The following is an 18,083-nucleotide window of genomic DNA, read 5'->3' as shown; positions in this document are numbered from 1 at the left end:
AGCTGGTGCCTTGTGGGACCTGAACACAGTTTTAGCGGCTCTATCAGGGCCTCCATTCTGGTCCCTTGCCTCCTGTCCGCTGCCCCTCCTGTCTCAGAAAACTGCATTCTTGGTAACCATTACCTCTGCCAGGAGGGAGTGCGAATTGCAGGCCCTGATGGCTAGGCCTCCTTACACGCAGTTCTCCAGGGACAAGGTTACACTCCAACCACACCTGAAGTGTGTGTCCAAAGTGGTCTCTCCGTTTCATTGAACCAGGTTGTGTATTTGTCTGTATTTTTCCCCAAACCGCATTCCTCCCTGGAGGAGCAACACCTCCATACATTAGATGCTGTCTACCCTTTTATCTGAACAGAACTAAACAGTTTCATGCTTCACCTCCCCTGTTCATATTATATGTGGACCAAATGAAGGCACAAGTGATCTCTGCACAGACCATCTCTAGAAGGATGAAGTATTATATCTTATATACGAGATAGCATCAGCTATGCGCCCTCCAATCCCACAGCAGATACAGGTGCATTCGATGAGAGTGCAGGCAACATCGTGGCATTCCTTAATGACATTTCCATATTGGATATTTACAGGGAGGGCAGCCACGTGGTCATCCATACATACATTTATGGACCGTTACGTGATCGCTGCTTTTTCCGTAGAGAATGCTAATATCGGAAGGTCAGTCCTACGATCCTATTCAGGTAGACGCCGATCCCTGCCTCCAGATGGGGGTACTGCTTGCTAGTAACCTACTTGGAATACATGTCTGCATCTACTCAAAGAAGAAATGGTTACTTACAGTAACTGTGGCTCTTCAAGATGTGATTCAGACATGTTTTCCACAACCCACCCTCCGTCCCCTCTGCATCAGAATCTTCCCCTGGATGTTCAGTGTGCAGGAACTGAGGGAGGTTGGGGCAGCGTATAGCCAGGGAAGGGGCCACAGCAATGAGGCACAAATGCTGCCCTTCAATGGATACTGGTAGGCAAAAGTTTCTGGCTCCGGCGCGCACGCACACCAACTTGGAATACACATCTGCATCACATCTCAAAGAACCATGTTACAGTAACCGTTTCATTCCCTCAAAGTTCACCTCCAGGGCCATGCAATTTCAGCTTAGTGGAATAGTTGTCTTTCCATGAATACTGTGCAAAAATTATCATGGAGTCCTAACTGATTTTTCTTATTTCCAGACTTCAGAGCTGGGTGTTACAGAGCACGTAGAAGGAGATCCTTGCAAATTTGCACTCTGGGTTGGAAGGACGCCAACTTCTGACAACAAAATTGTGCTCAAGGTAATTTTTCAGGGAGGCATTTATGGTTCCTATATCAAATCTGATAGATCATTATACATTACGGCTTTAAAAAGAAAACCCCCTGTGACACGAAATGCTTATTGATGGACAGCCTCTTCAGCCAGGTAATCTTCCCTTAACCTGAGTTGGGGTGCTGTGTGGTCCTTTAGGCACTGGGAGAATCTGTGGAGCCCACCAAGGAATAAGAAATCTTATTCTTGCCTGTAAATTTGAGAGGCGTGAAAGCTGTTTAATTTGTATTACTTTGCTTTTCTGTTGGGATTTAAATCCTCTTGCTTCAGGATTTAAGCCAGCCAATAACTGATGGAGCCAGGAAGAAATAAACCCATGGACAGGTTATTCCATAATGATCAGTTACCGGGTTTGTTGCACTTTTATCTGTTATGGGTTGTTGATGGACAGTGTGCTCTACTAGATGGATAATTAATGAAATCTAGTGTGGCGATTCCCATGTTTGGGTAATTTTACCCTAATTAGGCTAATTCTTGAGCAATGTGCGCTGTGGGCTATTAGTTTAAAAAAAAAAAAAAAGATACCTGAAATGCTGCAAAGGAAGTGGTAAACTATGTCTGAGCCTAATCCACCTAACACCTAGTAGAGCATTGTGTGTGAATGGTGACTATTGGGGAAAGCAGCCTCTATTATTTACCATGCATCTCTGAGAGGTAACCAGTACTACAAGAGAACTTTGCCATATTTCAGAGGGGGAACAGTGAAGAGGACTACAGCAGCTATGTGAGCTGTAAGCGCTGGTCATAATGTGCAGGTTCCATGAGAAGTGCACTCCCAGCATAAGTCTTATAAACCTGAGTAGGAGGCATTGCTATAATGCTGAAAACTGTCCTTGGATTAAATCAGAGACAGAGGTGCTTTGACAAGGCTTTTGAAAACCTTTCTGTGGGGCTGTGAACTCTAAACTGAAACAACAACCTGTAAATTGTGAGTTTAGGGAGCGTCAAAAAGCGGGGCCTGTAGCACAGCCAGTCTAGAAGTAGGGCTCTAGCCAACCTAATGAATGCAGCTGGTTTATAGTAGGCTGCTGATTGGTTACATCATCTGATTGGCCGGAAGAGTCAGCAGATGGGCTCTGAAGCCCAGCAGCAGCAGTTTAATGGCTGCTCAAAGCATTTGCCCATGGCTGTGATAGCCTGTGCCTGCTTGTTCCCAGCCCTGCTCCTTCCTTGGCCCCAGCCGTGCTTCATTCCAAGTAAACTGGTCTGACACACAGCTCCGATTCCTCATTTTGGACTCCAGATGTCAGAGCCATGGGTCAGAGATGGCCTTTTTCTCTGGTTCTGACTCTGGACTCCAATTCCTGGCTCCGGACTTCTGCTCTAACCACTGGGCACTTCCACCTATGTCCCAGTCATGTGACAGTTTGAGCAACCCCAACACGCAATAACAGAACTAGAGCTGATATGGTCAACATGGATTCTACAAAGGCCTATATCTCTCTGACAGAGATATCTGGGAGCCCTACAGACCTTGCAGGCCCAGGCTGCTGCCCTGCTGGTGCAAAACGTGGTTCTGCAAGCTGAAGTCATGCCGCTATGAGCACTGATCCCCACTCCCTACAAGCCCAAGCTCCCCCACCCCCTATCTGACAAGTTCAGTTGTGGCTGCAACAAATTTCATGGGTTCTTGTATTAGTATTGGCTCCTGTTTCTACTACAACCACAGCCATACCCTAACCAAGCCTGAGTGAGACTGATATCAGCCTCCTTACTGGGGAGGCCATGGCTCCTGCATCTCTCCTCCTGGAAGAATCAAGCCCACTTTTAAGATAGTTTGAAGACTTCATTCGAGCTATGGCAGTGGTTATCGATGACCCGAGTCACGAGTGTGTGGCTGAAGCCACACTTACGGGGTTGTGGCAGGGATGCTGGGTAGTTGCTAAATATGTAACAGAGTTCCGATGCTTGGGAGTGGAACAATGTCACCCAGCATTATCAGTTCCAGCTCAGCCTGAATGACGATATTAAAGATGAATTGGCATGAGTGGAATCCCCATCTGGCCTGAATGACTTAGGCAACCTAGGCATCAAGATCAACAACCACCTGAACGAACACTGCCAAGAAAAAAATAGTGCTGCAGTTCCTACCAGCCCAGCTAGCTCTAACCCTCCTATCATCAGTTGCCTTTCCATTGCCCAATCCCATGCAAGCCAGTCAGGTGAGACCCCGCATCTCTGACATGGAGAAGAATTGATGTTAGGCATCAGCTAGACCTATGCTGCAGGGAACTAGGGCACTTTGCAGCAAGCTGCCCTGTCAAGATCCAGTCTGTATCCTAGTCAGGAAATGCTAGCCCCAGTGAGGCTCCGGGCTGGATTGGCACCTTTCCCCTCTCAGCAGCCCACACCAGTTCTTGTTCACCAATATTCTGGTGATGGGCAGTCAGTGTCCAGGACATATCCAAGTCCCTCTCAAGTTCTGGAATCCTGCAATACCTGACATCAACCTAGAGGCACTTGTAGACTTGGGTGTCTCAGGGAATTTCATGGACCTGGAGTTTGCCCAAGCACACAGTATCGCCACCCAGCTCAAGGACTCCCCAAAGTCAGAGGAATCCATAGACAGGGTCCCTCCTTTCATCAGCACCAGTCACCCACCATATGGATATCCTATGTTACTACCCTTTGAGGCCCCCAAGAAATTCTCTAGTTTGGATTAGTTCATTTACTGCATTCATTAGTTATCCTTGGTATCCACAGCCAATCTGCTGATAGTCAGGCATGATACACTTTGACTCCTCGCCTTGCCTACAGTCTTGATTTTCTGAGAGCCAACATGGGACCAGCAACCCTTTGCTGTGTACTCGGCCTCCAGTGAATTCAGAGATGCAAAGAGAGGATCCAAAGGTGACCATGGCAATCTCCACAACAGCTCCAGGAATTCCTGTTAAATATCAACACTATGCCGAGGTGTTGAACAAAAAGGAAGCAGATACCCTCCGACACCATCACAGGCTATGACTGCCACATCGACTTCCAGCTGGGAGTAAAAGTTCTCTTTGGGCTCATTTACTCCTTCTCGAAACCTGAACGACAGGCATTCCAGAGCTGTCTCAAGGAAAACCTGAGGAAGGGGTTTCTTTGCATCTTTCTTTGCCCCAATCATCTTTGTGGCAAAAAAAGATGGCTCCCTCTGATCTTGTGTGGACTACTGAGCTCTGAATAGGATTACAAACTGATATCCTTTACTGTTCATTAGTGAGCTGTTCGAAAAACTCTGCTTTGCCAAGGTGTTCACAAAGTTGGGTCTCTGTGGAAGTTATAACCCACCGAAGATCCAGGAAGGAAACAAATGAAAGACAATCTCCATACCAGATATGGCCACTTCACATATTTGGTCATGCCATTTAAGTTGTGCAATCCCCCAGCAACATTCCAGCATTTCATAAATGACATGTTAGGGACATTTACCTGACTGACATCCTCATTTTCTCTGAAAGTCAGGGTGTGCGCAGTCATCACATGCGTACGGCCTTAGAGAGATTATGCCAAAATTGTCTCTATGCAAAGCTCAAGAAATGCAAGTTCAATAAGGACATAGTGGAATTCTAGGGATATATCACCTCGCCCGAGGCACTTATCGTGAGATGGCAGCAATATTCGATTAGGCTGCACCCAAGGATGTATGCAGGGTGCGGTGATTCCTGTAGTTCACCAGTTTCTGTAGGCTGTTTGTTAAAGGATTCTCTAGCCTGGTTGCTCCTGCAAAATGGGAGTCTGGTTCGCCTGGTCCACAGAAGCTCAGTCAACTTTGATTGATTGAAGAGGACATTCATTCCAGCATCCATACCAATTCACCCATATCTCACTAAACCATTTATGATTTAGGACACCTCAGACTTTACCAAAGGGTGCAGTGTTATATTAACATACAGGCCTCTGGAACCTACTCCACTCTGTGCCTTTTACCCTCGGAAACTAGTTCCAGCAGAGGGAAAATAAAATTATATTTGAGAAAAGGAGCTACTGGCTGTCAAGGTGGTTTTTGAGGAGTGGTGCCACCTCCTAGAAGGAGCCAGGTTCTTGGTTCAAGTCCTGATGGACCAGAAGAGCCTAGAGCAGGGGTCAGCAACCTTAACAAAGGGCTGTGCCCAATCTTCCCCCCCCACCTCTCCCAGTGCCGTTAACAATGTTGGCGGCGGGGGTGGGTCTGCAGCCCCTATTCTGACGGCTGTGTCTGCAGTAGGGACAGTCTGCGGCCCCTATTCTGGCAGCAGTGTCCGCAGCGAGAGCAGTCTGCAGTCCCCATTCCAGTGGCAGTGTTGGCGGCGAGCACGGAGCTGCACGGCTCCAGCCAGGGTGCTGCGTGCTGCTCAAAGGCAGTGCATGTGCCGCATTTGGCACACATGCCGCAGGTTGCTAACCCCTGGCCTAGAATATCTACGGACTGCTTAAACACTTGAACTAACACCAGATCCACTGGTTCCTCTTCATTCACTTTGACTTGGTTGTAACCTATTGCCCAGGGACAAGACATGCAAGAATGAATATCTTGGAGCTGGCAAAGATCCCTCTGTTGCCTTGCTCATGACATTCAACTCTGTCAGTGTGATGATTGTCTGATGTCCTCCATCCACTTCCTCCTCCTTAATGACCCATTTGCAGCCCAAACCCACCAGACCCTGAATGATATGGTTACCCAACTCCCGAATGGTCTCCTTTATCGCAAGGGTTGTATTTGGAAGGACAACCTTAGGTATAGAAACTATCCCACAATTTGCCACTTTTGGGCCATTTTGGCCAATTCAGGACCTGGAATCTGGTCTCAAGGAGCTTCTGGTGGACAGACCTACTAGGTCCTGCAACTTCTGTGCGCATACCAAGAATCCCTGCCTGTGCAGCCTTGGTCTAGTATATCAGTGGACTCGATTGTAGAACTGCTATACCCCCAGAGACTCTCAGTAATTCTAGTTGTCATCAACATCCTAACAACAATGGTGCACTTCATCCTGTGCCGTACTGTTCCTGTTGCACGGGAGGTGGGTCGATTCTTCCTGGAAAATGTCTTTTGCTACCACTGGTTACCCTCAGGCACTGTATCACACTGGAGTCCCTAGTTCATTTCCCGATTCTGGCAGGAATTCTCAGATGACTTGGCAGTGAGGGGGCGCCCCCCCACCCCCATCTTGTCCGTCTGTCAACTGCAGACTAATGGGCAAACAGCAACTACTTGGTCCGTGGAATCCTTAATTCTTGGTGAGTTAAGGAAGGCTCCGATACCTCGTGAACTGGGAAGGCTTCCGTCCAGACAAACAGTCTTGGGTCCCTGTTTAGAACATCCACACACCTGACTTATTGAGAGAGTTCCATCATAAGTACTCGTGAAACCACACCCCACGGTCCCTAGGTGGTGCCCTCCAAGTGGGGGAGGGTACTGTCAGGAATCAGGGCCTGCAGCAGAGCTAGTCTCTTGGCAATGTAATGAGTACATGTGGCCTGGGATAGGGTGCCTGATTGGCTATATGATCTGATTGGTTGGAAGAGTCACTAGAGGGGTTCTTAAGCCCAGCAGCAGCAGTTCAGCAAAGTATTCACCCACAGCTGTGTTAGTTCCTGCACCTGCTTGTTTCCATCCTTGCTCCTGCCTTGTTCTAGTCTGGCCTCAGCCCTGACCCAGCCTTGCCTCATTCCAGGTAACCCAGTCCTGACCCTCAGCTCTGATTCCTAACTTCTGACTTTGAGTCTGTCCCTTGGCCCTGGCATCTGATCTCTAACTCTGGTTTTGATACCTAGTTCCTGACTACCAGTTCCTGCTCTAACCACTGGGAAGACTGCCTACATCCCAGTCGTGACAGTGAGGTATTATAGGGAAATAGCATTTTTCCTCAAGCTGTGGGAGTGGACATGTGCACCTTTCATAAGAGTGCTGTATGTGACTCAAGATGTGTCTGTTCTTTCAGATGGAGAATATTTGCAATAATCCAGGAAGTAAAGGAATAGCTTAAATTGTTTGGGTATTTTTAAGACTGCATCTATATTTGTGACTCTCCTGTTGTACCTCTTAATACTGTTGGCCAATACCTCTGTCTTTCCTTTTGTACACATGGAGCTTGCACTAAACCTGTTTCTGGCTTCTGATTCATTTGTGCTGCTGTCTGGCACAGTGCCACTTGCAAAGGACCATTAAAAAAACCTGGTAAAAATATCCTAGTACATGTAAATGCCAAAGCTAAAGATCTTGAATATGTAGAGTGGCATTAATACACAATTTCTTGGTGAAGCAGTTAGGGTTGCTACACACCCAGCATAACTGACATCAATCCACAAAAGCAGAAATAAGAAGTTAAGCCACCTAATAGTACATACCCTCAACTCTTCTAGCCACAGGAACCCTTAGGGGCAGGGTTAGTGTTGCAGTTCATGGTCTATGGTGTATAGGATTTGAGGTAGAGGGGAATAGAAGTGTGTACTATTCAGTTGCTTAACATTTTTTTCTAAGTCAGCAATACAGTTACCCTGTAGTGGAGTATCTGAGGGATTACTTGTAAGGTAACAATTAATTAGCATATAGTGGCTATCACAGTAAATGCTGTATTCTTAATCCATCCCTTAATGGAGTGAAAAGGATTAAAACCCTTGATTATTAAGTCCCAAGTATGAAATGTTATACAGCAGGCACTTAATTTTCATCATAAGGCATTGGCCTGGAAAGCACACAAAAATATCTCTCTTACTGTATTTGAAGGATGAGAAATCAGACTAGTCCGGAATTACTATACTGACAACAACAACTACTTTTTAGATTTTTTTTCTACAACTGCCATGTGGAAATTAATTAAAGAACCTATGTGAAGCTCTACCACCATGAAAGTCCTTGGCAATAAACTGATATTAGAGCAAACAATTCAACGGTTCCTCCACCCACCTCCCTTCAGAACCATTTTTGGCACAACTAGCTACCCAGTCAGAGACTGGTCTCCTGTGTTTTTATTTCTAACACTTAAACAAATGGTTTTCATGAGGGAGGGGAGGTAAAATTTTTAAGGGCTAAGTCACATAAGCAACATCTTTAAAAAGTTTTTTATGGTTTTCTCTGAAAATATCTTTATAATCTGTATATTTTAAGACCTCCTTGCCATTCTATTTTTCAGTCACACTTGTTACTAGCCTCTGCCAATTTTATTTCTTGTTCTGTACAAAGATGCCTCTGTAACACTGAATTATCTAAGCCAGAGCTTTCTAGTAGTTCTGATATTGTAGCTGCAAAAGGAGCTACACTTCATGGAAAACTGTAAGGAAACAAAACTTCCTATCTTCTATTTTTGGGGAGGGAGAGGTATATATGGTCATTAAAATAAAACGTTAGTCCTTGCAGTTCATCTCTTTCTGCAACTTTTCCGCCAACTGAAGAAGTCCCATTGTGTAACTTCACAAAATTAAACAAATAATTATGATGTATTTGAGGTTTAGGATTTCTGATGAGGGAGAGTAAGCAGGAGCTGCAGGCTAATGCTTGGAACCAAATTTTAACAGGTCCTTGGCCTTCCCTATAATGTTGTGTCCAAAATTAATTGCAGTTGCAAACAGTTCAACTGAGATGTTAAGTTATTTGCTTTGTAGCCATAAACAGCATTTGTACCCACAAATCAAGTGGCTGGATACCAAATGCTATTTGTTGCACCCAAAAAAATACACGTGCCCAATTAGAGGCAGTTTTTGAGAATCTGACCCTTAAACAAAGATCCTGTTCTCATGCTAATATCAAGAAATCAAAAAAGTAATAGAGAAAACATAAGACACAAGCTTAAATACTTCAATAAAAAAGTTAGTTTTCCATGAAATGGCAGATATCTTTAAATGCAGTTAGACTTCGAATTGATTACTCAGTTACTAACTTGTAAGCTATTATTACAGCAAATGCTGAAGTAATAGCAAGTACACCATGTCTTGCAATATATTCATATAGCAGCTATAATACGATAGGCCCATGACCTTGATTAGGGTCCCAGGGCACTTCATTATATGAACATATAGTATATAAAGCTAAAATGAAATTCTTTTTTATAAAAACAGTATTGGTAAAGTCAGGAAATGAAAATATTGGAATTTGAAAATGGGAACAGCTAGCTTGAATTTTCCATTAAAAGTATTTCTGAAAATAAATATGTGGACCAAAACTTACGCCTTTTCCCCTGTGTATGTGTGTCATTTACTAGTGAACACAGGCCTTCTTAGCCATAATTGTCTATTTGTTTGCATATTAAAGGCTTCCAGTATAGAGAACAAACAAGACTGGATCAAGCACATCCGGGAAGTGATACAAGAAAGAACCATTCATCTGAAAGGAGCATTGAAAGAGCCAATCCACATCCCCAAAACAGCTCCAACAACTAAGCAGAAAGGAAGAAGGTTAGAATTCGAATAACTTACTAAGATGGGAGGTAGTGAATCATTGTTAAAGTGTCCCATTATGAAGGCCATATTTTAACTGTAATGGTGGAATTTTCTGTAAGGAACATAGTGTTCCCATTGCGTTCAGTAACTGAAGCCAAGATAGGAGTTGTCGTTGGCTAGTATTATCTTCAAGTGTGGTTCTTGTAAATTAAGCTCCAGTTGACCACAGTGCTGAACGTGTTCAAATCTCTGCTCTGTAAGCTTCTTTGCATCCTTCGGTGGTGCTGTTTTAAAAGAACGTGTTGTTTGAAGTTACAGTGTTATGTTCAGCAGCCCAAGAGATGGACATAGACCAGATGTACTCATTAAACTTTTACAGTAAGTGTTTTTTACTCAAGTTCCTTGTTTGTTTAAACCAGACTTCATACTTGGCAGATTTGGTGAAATGGCTACAGAGGGTATCTTACCAAGATGCGCTGTGGTTGGCTGCTGCTGTATTTTTATATAACTTAAATTGGACAAAGATAGTTAACTCTGTTCATTACATTTTACAGTACAAAACAAAGTAATTAAGCAAATGTTGGGGTTCAAAGGAGGTTGTCATGTGCTCTTTCTTAGGCACCCACTACTATAATATCTGGATGCCTTCCATTAGGGTTGCAGAGAAGAACTGGCAGCCTCTAAACCAGATGTGCTAAACAAATTCTGACCATTGGATTGTATATTTGCAGAGATGGAGAGGACCTAGACAGTCAGGGAGATGGCAGCAGCCAGCCTGATACTATTTCAATTGCATCACGAACCTCCCAGAACACACTAGACAGTGATAAGGTAAGAGACATAAGTGATATTCCATTTATTTTTATTTTTATTTTATTTTTATTTATTTTTTAGCAAATGGCATACAGCTTAAACTGAGCTATCACCAACTGTGTGTAGTTTCCCCTGAAGCCTACTTCTATCAGTCTTCCTTCCCACAGATTGGCTACAGGCAATAAAGAATATGCATTTTAGTCTCTTGACAATGGGGTATCAAGGCTTAAACCCATAACCTTCCCCAGCAAGGATTCTTACACTTATTCCTTTTCTCCATCCCAGAATCATTTATAACTTTGACACAAGGATGCATGACAGTGAAGATAAAGATGGGACCTTTATTTTGTGTATGTGTAAAATCAGCTTAATCTTCAAAATTGTGCCTAATCTCTCTCACTCTTTCTGAAAATGTATCTTGTGCCATTTGTGACAGCTAGGCATTACTGGCTATTATGTCAAATAAGAATATCAACTTTGAAAGGACATGGTCTGCCAACAGATGAAATCAGCACAGTAAAATATTTTATAAAATGTGAGGGGGTTTCCTGCTGTCTAAATTTCATTAAATAAGGTGGAGTGTAGCTGAACCAGGCAGAAGTGTGTAACTCATCAATGACATCACAGGACAGCTAGGTGAGTGGGTTCTAAGGAGAGTGTTTAAAGTTCTCCTAGTGTTTCTCTCCCCCCACCCCCCCCCCCCAAAAAAAAAAAAAGACATGGGTTTCTGTACTGATGCAGCAGTTCAAGTCTACAGTCAATTGAGACTTTTTGCTAAACGAGGAGGAGAAGGAAGTGGGCAAAAGAGTAAGTTCAGCTCCCTCAAAGATCCTTAGGGCTGACGTTTATTGAATCTGCTGGGGGAAAAACCTGCTTTTTGACTAGCTGCAATTGTGCCAGCAATTTGTAGTCATTGATTATAGAGTTCATAGATCTTGGTGTCTACCTGTGCTCTAAAACTTTTAGCCAGAAGCCTGCTACATAGTTTGAAGGAAGAGGAGGGAAATATCCCAACAGCTTTTGTTCGTGATATTTTGCAGAAGTTGGATCTAGTACGTTTATCTGTACATCATTTACAAAGTTGTAATGTACATACTAATGTGTATAAACTAATATGTACTGAGGAAGAGTATAGTCTTCAAACATAATCTTCCTTCTCTATGTTGATTAGAGAAATGGTTAACTGTGTTATATGCACTTCTAGCTAATATGCTTTTCAGCACCAGGGTAATCTAGGATTTAGTGTGTATTAGTGTAACTGAATTCATGGAGCTATAGGGATATAATGCTTAGCAATTTCCCCCTTGCTTTAGTTTATAATGGCTATTAAAGGGGTTGTTAGTGAGAAGTTTCTCCACAGATGTTATAGGGTGGAAGGCAATCAGCATGTTAAGGAAAATCCTGAGGGAAGTTCATTCAGCCAAGCCTCATAATAATTTTCACATGATGCATGAAGTATTGCTGTGAAAGGAGGCTATAGATAAGCCACCTCATTTCCTAGGGAATACTACATCATAAATAACAGAAGAGGGCGGTTGGTTATGCTGGGAATGGATTGCATCACCTCCATTGCTCATATTAGTTCTTGTCTCAGCCAGACACTGGGAAAGCAGAGACAGCATGTCATCTGAGTTTGGTGGATTAACACAGTAGTGCCTTGTTAATTCATATTGATGGCTAGGAATCCAACTGCAAATGACTTGCTTATATAATTTATTGAGTACACAAAGAAAGGACAAAAATAAGGCACTTCGTTAATTTACTTTGACAATTGTTTTCATATTTGCATTGAAAATGCTATCTGGTGTAACTGGTAAAATAATGAAATCTTAGCAAAAAGATCTTTCACTCCAGCATGCTGATATTAAATCTTTGCTAAAAAGCACAGGGATGCTGCCTTTATTTGTGAAGATTTTCAAGTATATGGGTTAGCCAAATGCAGATTAGAAATGTTAATCAAAACTAACCATGGAAGAAGAAAAAGACCATCTAAGGCAATCTAAATTTTGGGGGTTTTTAAAATAATTTTAATGTGAGGCACAGTTAAAGGACATGAATTGGGAGGCCAATGAAGTCTGTGAGGAATATGGATCATAAGTAATAAATATCTTTCATTTAATGGGTTAGTAACTTACTAGTTACAATCCACTTGGGGCTGAAATTTGGAATACAACTAACTGCTCACCAAAAAGCAAGGTTTATTTTTCATTTTTCCTAGATATCAGCAAAGGGTAAATGAGAAATCTTTGTAACCTACAAATGATTAGGAAGTGTCCAAACTAGCCTTTAGAAATGTGTTTACTTGGAACTGTTTGACATTTGCTTAACTCTGAGGTTTAAAAAAAAAAAAAAGTCTTAGTAGCTTTGTTGAGTTGTGTGGGGGCTGAGTTCTCCCTCTGGTCTGTCAGCATGATGGTCTGGGGCAGAGAAGGGGCCCCAGACAGGGATGGTTTTGGGTTCTCGTTAAGCCTAGTTGATGGCTGTTGTGGGTGACCCTTATTGCTGTCACCCCAAACATGGATAGAAGCACTGTGGTTCCTATTTAAGTGTGGGCCTTGGGTGCTATATTGCCTTAATCCGCCGGTAAAGTGCCTTGGTGTTTCTAATAACAAGCTTCTGTGCTGGGGAGAAAACATGTTGCTTGTTTGATCCTGCCTCTGCTGCCTCTTGGTTGCTAAGCTATGCACTATGTGACTTGCCAAACTTGTTTGACAGCGATTGAACCATCTTTATCTAAACCAAAAACTTTCTTTTACGTACCCGGCTGTTCGCTGCATCTCTTCTGTGGACTGTCTGTATTCATTTCAAATTGCTGGCACAGAGCATCTCCATTCTCCTTTCCCTTCCCTTCCCTCCATGGAAACATCTTTTAGGGAGAGGGTCTGAGGAAGGGTAGCTACATGCGCTGGTTACATATTAAAAGGGTAAGAGGGAGGGGCATGGCAAATTCCTGTAAACATAGGCCTGATATATACTAGAGTTAGCTTATGTCCACCTAACTCTGTAAGCATTTACACTAAAATGTAGCTCCCACTGATGTAACTTGTCCACTATACCAACTTAATAACTCCACTTTGGCGAGAGGCATAGGGCTTAAGGTGAGGTAGTTAGGTCAGCGCAATATCAGACACTGCATTGCTTACATCAGCTGTTTCAGCCTGTCAAAAATCATCCCACGATGCCCCACACAAGCAGTTAAAGTGCCGTTAAAGTGGTGAGGACGCCCCCCCAGGAGCGTAGTGTAGAGGTGTAAAACCAATTTGATTTCTGAAGCAGCTGTACATCAACGGAACTTAGGTCAACTTAATTTTATAGGGTAGACTTGCCCATATGGAGTGAGCTGCAGTTGCATCCCCAGACTCTCCACCTTGAGATCCGTCCGAAGGCCCTGTCACTCCATATTTCCTCTAGGCAGGTCTCTGGGCATAATGCTGTCCATTCTTTGGGTTTCTGTAATAGTACACTTGAACACTCACTTGGGGATTTTAGAGAAATTACTCCTTCACCTATATCCTTGTTTTGCTAATACAATCTTTGAAAGGTGTGTGTAAGTGAGAATAACTTAAAATCTTACAAAATACTTCAGAGTTTTTTTTTCCAGTCTGACTATTTATGCTGGCCATGGTTACATTAGGGAAATCAGTTGTAGCATAGCAATAAATAGTTGTAGGAACAATTTAGTACATCCATACTGCCCAGCCCAAATTGGTTCCCTTGCTTCCACACTAGGGCTGCATTGCGTCAGCTCTCCTGAAGTGGCTCCTATATTTGGCAAACTCCTCAGTCCCTCAGCTGAATGGTTTGTTTCCTCCTGCCAGGTCCCTTTCAGTAGTGTTTCCCAACAACTCTTTGTCCAGTATGCCTTTCACTCCGCAGCCCTTCAACTGACGATCCACTTGTTAAATAAAAAAGACAGCATTCATTGACCATTCTTCCCTTCCTACAGTATTATCCTCACCCCAGCTCAGTAATGCCCCCATTCTTATAGCTGCCCTTCTCCTGAGGAACCAGTTGCATTCCTGGGGACAGCTACCAAAGCGAGGCCATTACTGAAGGCATGGGGTAGTGTACATGAGGGGAATATAGCCCCGGGGGGGGGGGAACATGGTAGAGAAGAAGAGAGGGCATTGTTGGAGTATTATGGGGTGGGCAGAAGTTAATCTCCACATGTGATCCTGGATGACTGATCGAGGAGCTACAGATCAGGAACTAGTGCATTTCAAGGGCCAGAAAGGGGCTCTCAGCTGTCTAACTACTTACTTACTGAGGTAACTTCAATTTATATCTCCCTATCAATAAATTGTCTTTTCTATGACAGATGTAAGGTGCATTTGAGTTGAATAATAGACATGTTAATTGACTACTCTCTCAAATGTGGACAAGTCCTTAATTGCGGAAATGAAGATTAGAATAGAGTTTTACTAACACCCTAAAAATATCTTTTATTAATTACCAGGACTGGAAGTTTAGACGGCGTAAACATCCCAAGTTCCTTTAAATGGTCTGAATGCAGAGGACATTAAGTGTAGGCATGAGAGTGTATTGTGCCATGGTATGTCAGATCTTTTCATGCATATGGTGACTGAGTTGGCAGTGATATTAAATGCTATTTCAAACAACCATATGGAAAATGGAAGGGGTAAAAGAGGATTTGGATGAGGTGGGAAGAAAGCCAATGTAGAGTGCTAGGATTACAGTTAGTTATATTGGCTACAATGTGCAGGCATTCAGTAAAATCTTTACTCTGTAATCCTTTATCAAACAATCTCTCTTTGCAGTCCACTCCATGCGAAACTAGCTTTAATCTACAAGCATCTTTAAATTTATGTGCAGTTCTTGAAAGACACCAAGGTCTGAGGCAATGGGAGACAGCCAAAAATGCTTATTGTATAAATTCTCATAAGCAGGGGGAAAAGGACTTCCATCAGTGATGTTTTATTTCCTTTTTTCCTGCTCAGAACTGGCAAACGAGAACCACGTACAACTGATCTTTGGAAGATGAGTTTTTGTAACTTCCCACTTTCCCCGTGTCTTAGAGAAGACTAGTTGAAAACACAGATGATCTGTCCTACCAAATTGTAAATTGTCTATTTTTGTACTGAGGATACTGCACCAAAACCAGTTACATTCTACACAAGACTACTCATTTCCACACCTAGACATAATTCAAACTTACTTTTTATGCTTTCGTCACTAAAAAGTTACTTTTTTCATGAAATTAAATATGTAGTGTTAAGATGTAACGTAATGTGAGATGATGTGGTCTAACTAGAACATGTGTTCGGTCCCTTTTAATAGGGCATCTCAGATTTGTGTCTGATGACATGGATTGTTTCCAGCATTGAAAGTCAAATGCATTCTTTGTGCAACTGCACTGAATTCATCAGATGTACATAAGAAGTGTATTTGATAAGATTTTTTTTTCTACCAGCAAATACTGTTGTTTTTTTTAAAAAAGGCACAAAATGTGAATTGTGTATAACATAAAGATGTTAATATGTCCCATGACAGGTTTGTTAATGAAAAGAACTTCCTTCCTTTTAAGATATGCAAGTTCATTCGTGCCTAGTTTCCATTTCTCATCCTGTCTCTGTCTTTCCAGCAACTCCCATGTTTCAAACTTAGCCTCATCATTTATTTTATCAGGTCTTACTAATGCAGTTTACATAAGGGGTTTCTTGAGAGAAAAGGAAGAATTTACACAAAGTATTTACAATCCCTTGTGAAACTTAAACTGGGATTTAGGCGTTTTCGAAGTCCTAATGTCCTCATCAGTGTAAATCAATCTCCACTTTCCGTCATGTCTTCTTTTCTTCTCCCCATCCAGTCTAGAGATTCTTGCCAAAGCTGTCCAACACCAGCTGCTTGAGCTGTGCTCTTTATCACAGACACCCCTTGCTCTCCAACTGCATTTAAGGAATGTGAAAGAGGTATCTGCATTTATAAGTCGAATTAAGGAGAATAAAAGGCTGAAACAATTTAAAAAGAAAAACATTGGCTAACAATTAAAGTAGGGTGGGGAAAATGAATGTCTATTGTCTCAAAGGCTAGACAGTTAAAAGATGAAAATATTTTCATGTTCTTAAAATTATATTTTCCATGGTGGTGGCTAGTGTTTCCAGATGAGATGGGTAGAGGTAGTAGAACTTAATCTTGCTGTTAATGACCACAATGGAAAAGACACCATGCTGGCTTTCACCTACAGAGGTTGTGTAGAGCTGAGAACATAGTGTCACCGTTGGCATGTTGTAACCTGAGGGTACATCTTCGCTGCAGTGAAACACCTGTAGCTGGCCTGTGTCTGCTGATTTGGGCTTATGGGGCTTAGGCTGCAGTGCTATAAAACTGCAGTGTAGATGTTCGGATTTGGGCTGGAACCCCAGCTCTGGGACCCGGGGAGGGTCCCAGAGCCCAAGCTCCAGTCCAAGTGTCTACACTGAAATTTTATATCGCCATAGCTTGGATCCTGGGAGCCCAAGTCAAACATCATGGGCCAGCCATGGGTGTTTATTGCAGTACAAACATACCCTTAGAGTTTAACACACAGTCTGTGGTGGGGGTGTGAGTGTGATTGAATAGTTGAGACGAAGGGGAAAGCTAACCAATATTTTTGTTTGTTGTTTTCCACATAGTTAGTCCATATTATCTCTGTTTTTATACTCTTCTGTCCTAAGGCTCTCACCAGTTGAACTATTTAGGTAAAATTAAATCTGTTGTTAGCTAACTTTCATTTAATTAAGGGAGGGAGAAGAAGAAACATCTGTGTTAAAGCAGAAAACTATAGGTATTTAAATCAGTTGTCTTGACAAGATCCATGGTTTCCAAAAGTGGTGAAACTTGGTACTGACCTATGCTTGGGGTGGTGGTGAAGAGAGAATGTGATTTTCATGAGAAAAGTTTGGAGCCCTACATTTGACACCTTATGAAGTCAGACTCTGGACTTTTTCTCAGACCCCTTCAGGCATACACATGTTTTCAATTGTTTCAGACTTAGTTTGAAGAGGGCTATAACATAAATCAGTGCCAGAAACCAAGGGAAGGCTCTTGACTTTTTCCCCTTTGGCATAACTTTGGCTGGACTAAAAGTTAATATAACGCAAAGGAAGAGGGGGGTGGAGGGTAGCAAGATATTTTTAATGAGTGAGAAGGTAGCATGTTTTGAAGCTGTGCACCTCATAACTTGAGAGCTCGGGCTGTCTTGAGAGATGAAGTAGAAGCCATGTGATTAATTTCTGGTCAAAGCCCACGGGGGGTGCAAGCTGATGTGCTTTCCTTAATTATGAGAAACATACGGTTTCTGTATCCATCCCAAGAAAAATCACTCCACCCGCACACAAAACCAGGATTAGTTAACAAGATTGGAAGGCAATGGTCATGGGAAAGTTCTGCAGACTGCCTGTCAGGGGTTATGTACTGTGGATATAGCAGAGATGGGGAAGGAAGGATGGAATTAGTCTGTGTCTGTTGTGTCATGAGTTGCTTGGCAAACACTTTTCAAATTCTTAGTTGGTGACAGAGCATTATCCTGGAGAAGAAAATTTCTACCTTGCATTTCAGCCTAATGAATTTGGTGAAAACAGATTTATAAGTAATAATCTAGATATGTAA

The 18,083-nt window shown here is 42.6% G+C and overlaps 1 protein-coding gene across 4 annotated transcripts in view; it reads left to right on the top strand.

The window, feature by feature from the left end:
* TRIO (trio Rho guanine nucleotide exchange factor) overlaps positions 1–18,083 on the top strand; it is a 402,248-nt gene that overhangs the window by 296,279 nt on the left and 87,886 nt on the right. For all 4 annotated transcript variants that reach the window (XM_067569989.1, XM_067569997.1, XM_067570009.1 and 1 more), the window contains 3 exons: positions 1,192–1,293; positions 9,535–9,677; positions 10,394–10,493. In XM_067569989.1, the coding sequence (XP_067426090.1) occupies positions 1,192–1,293; positions 9,535–9,677; positions 10,394–10,493 (345 nt within the window). The remainder of the gene's footprint in view (positions 1–1,191; positions 1,294–9,534; positions 9,678–10,393; positions 10,494–18,083) is intronic.

This window comes from Emydura macquarii, unplaced genomic scaffold (assembly GCF_026122565.2).
Source record: "Emydura macquarii macquarii isolate MOO-44397 ecotype Brisbane River unplaced genomic scaffold, CSIRO-AGI_Emac_v2 contig_320, whole genome shotgun sequence".
Lineage (NCBI taxonomy): Eukaryota > Metazoa > Chordata > Testudines > Chelidae > Emydura > Emydura macquarii.
The sequence above is the reverse complement of the archived record's forward strand: the minus strand, read 5'-3'. Positions and strand labels throughout refer to the sequence as shown.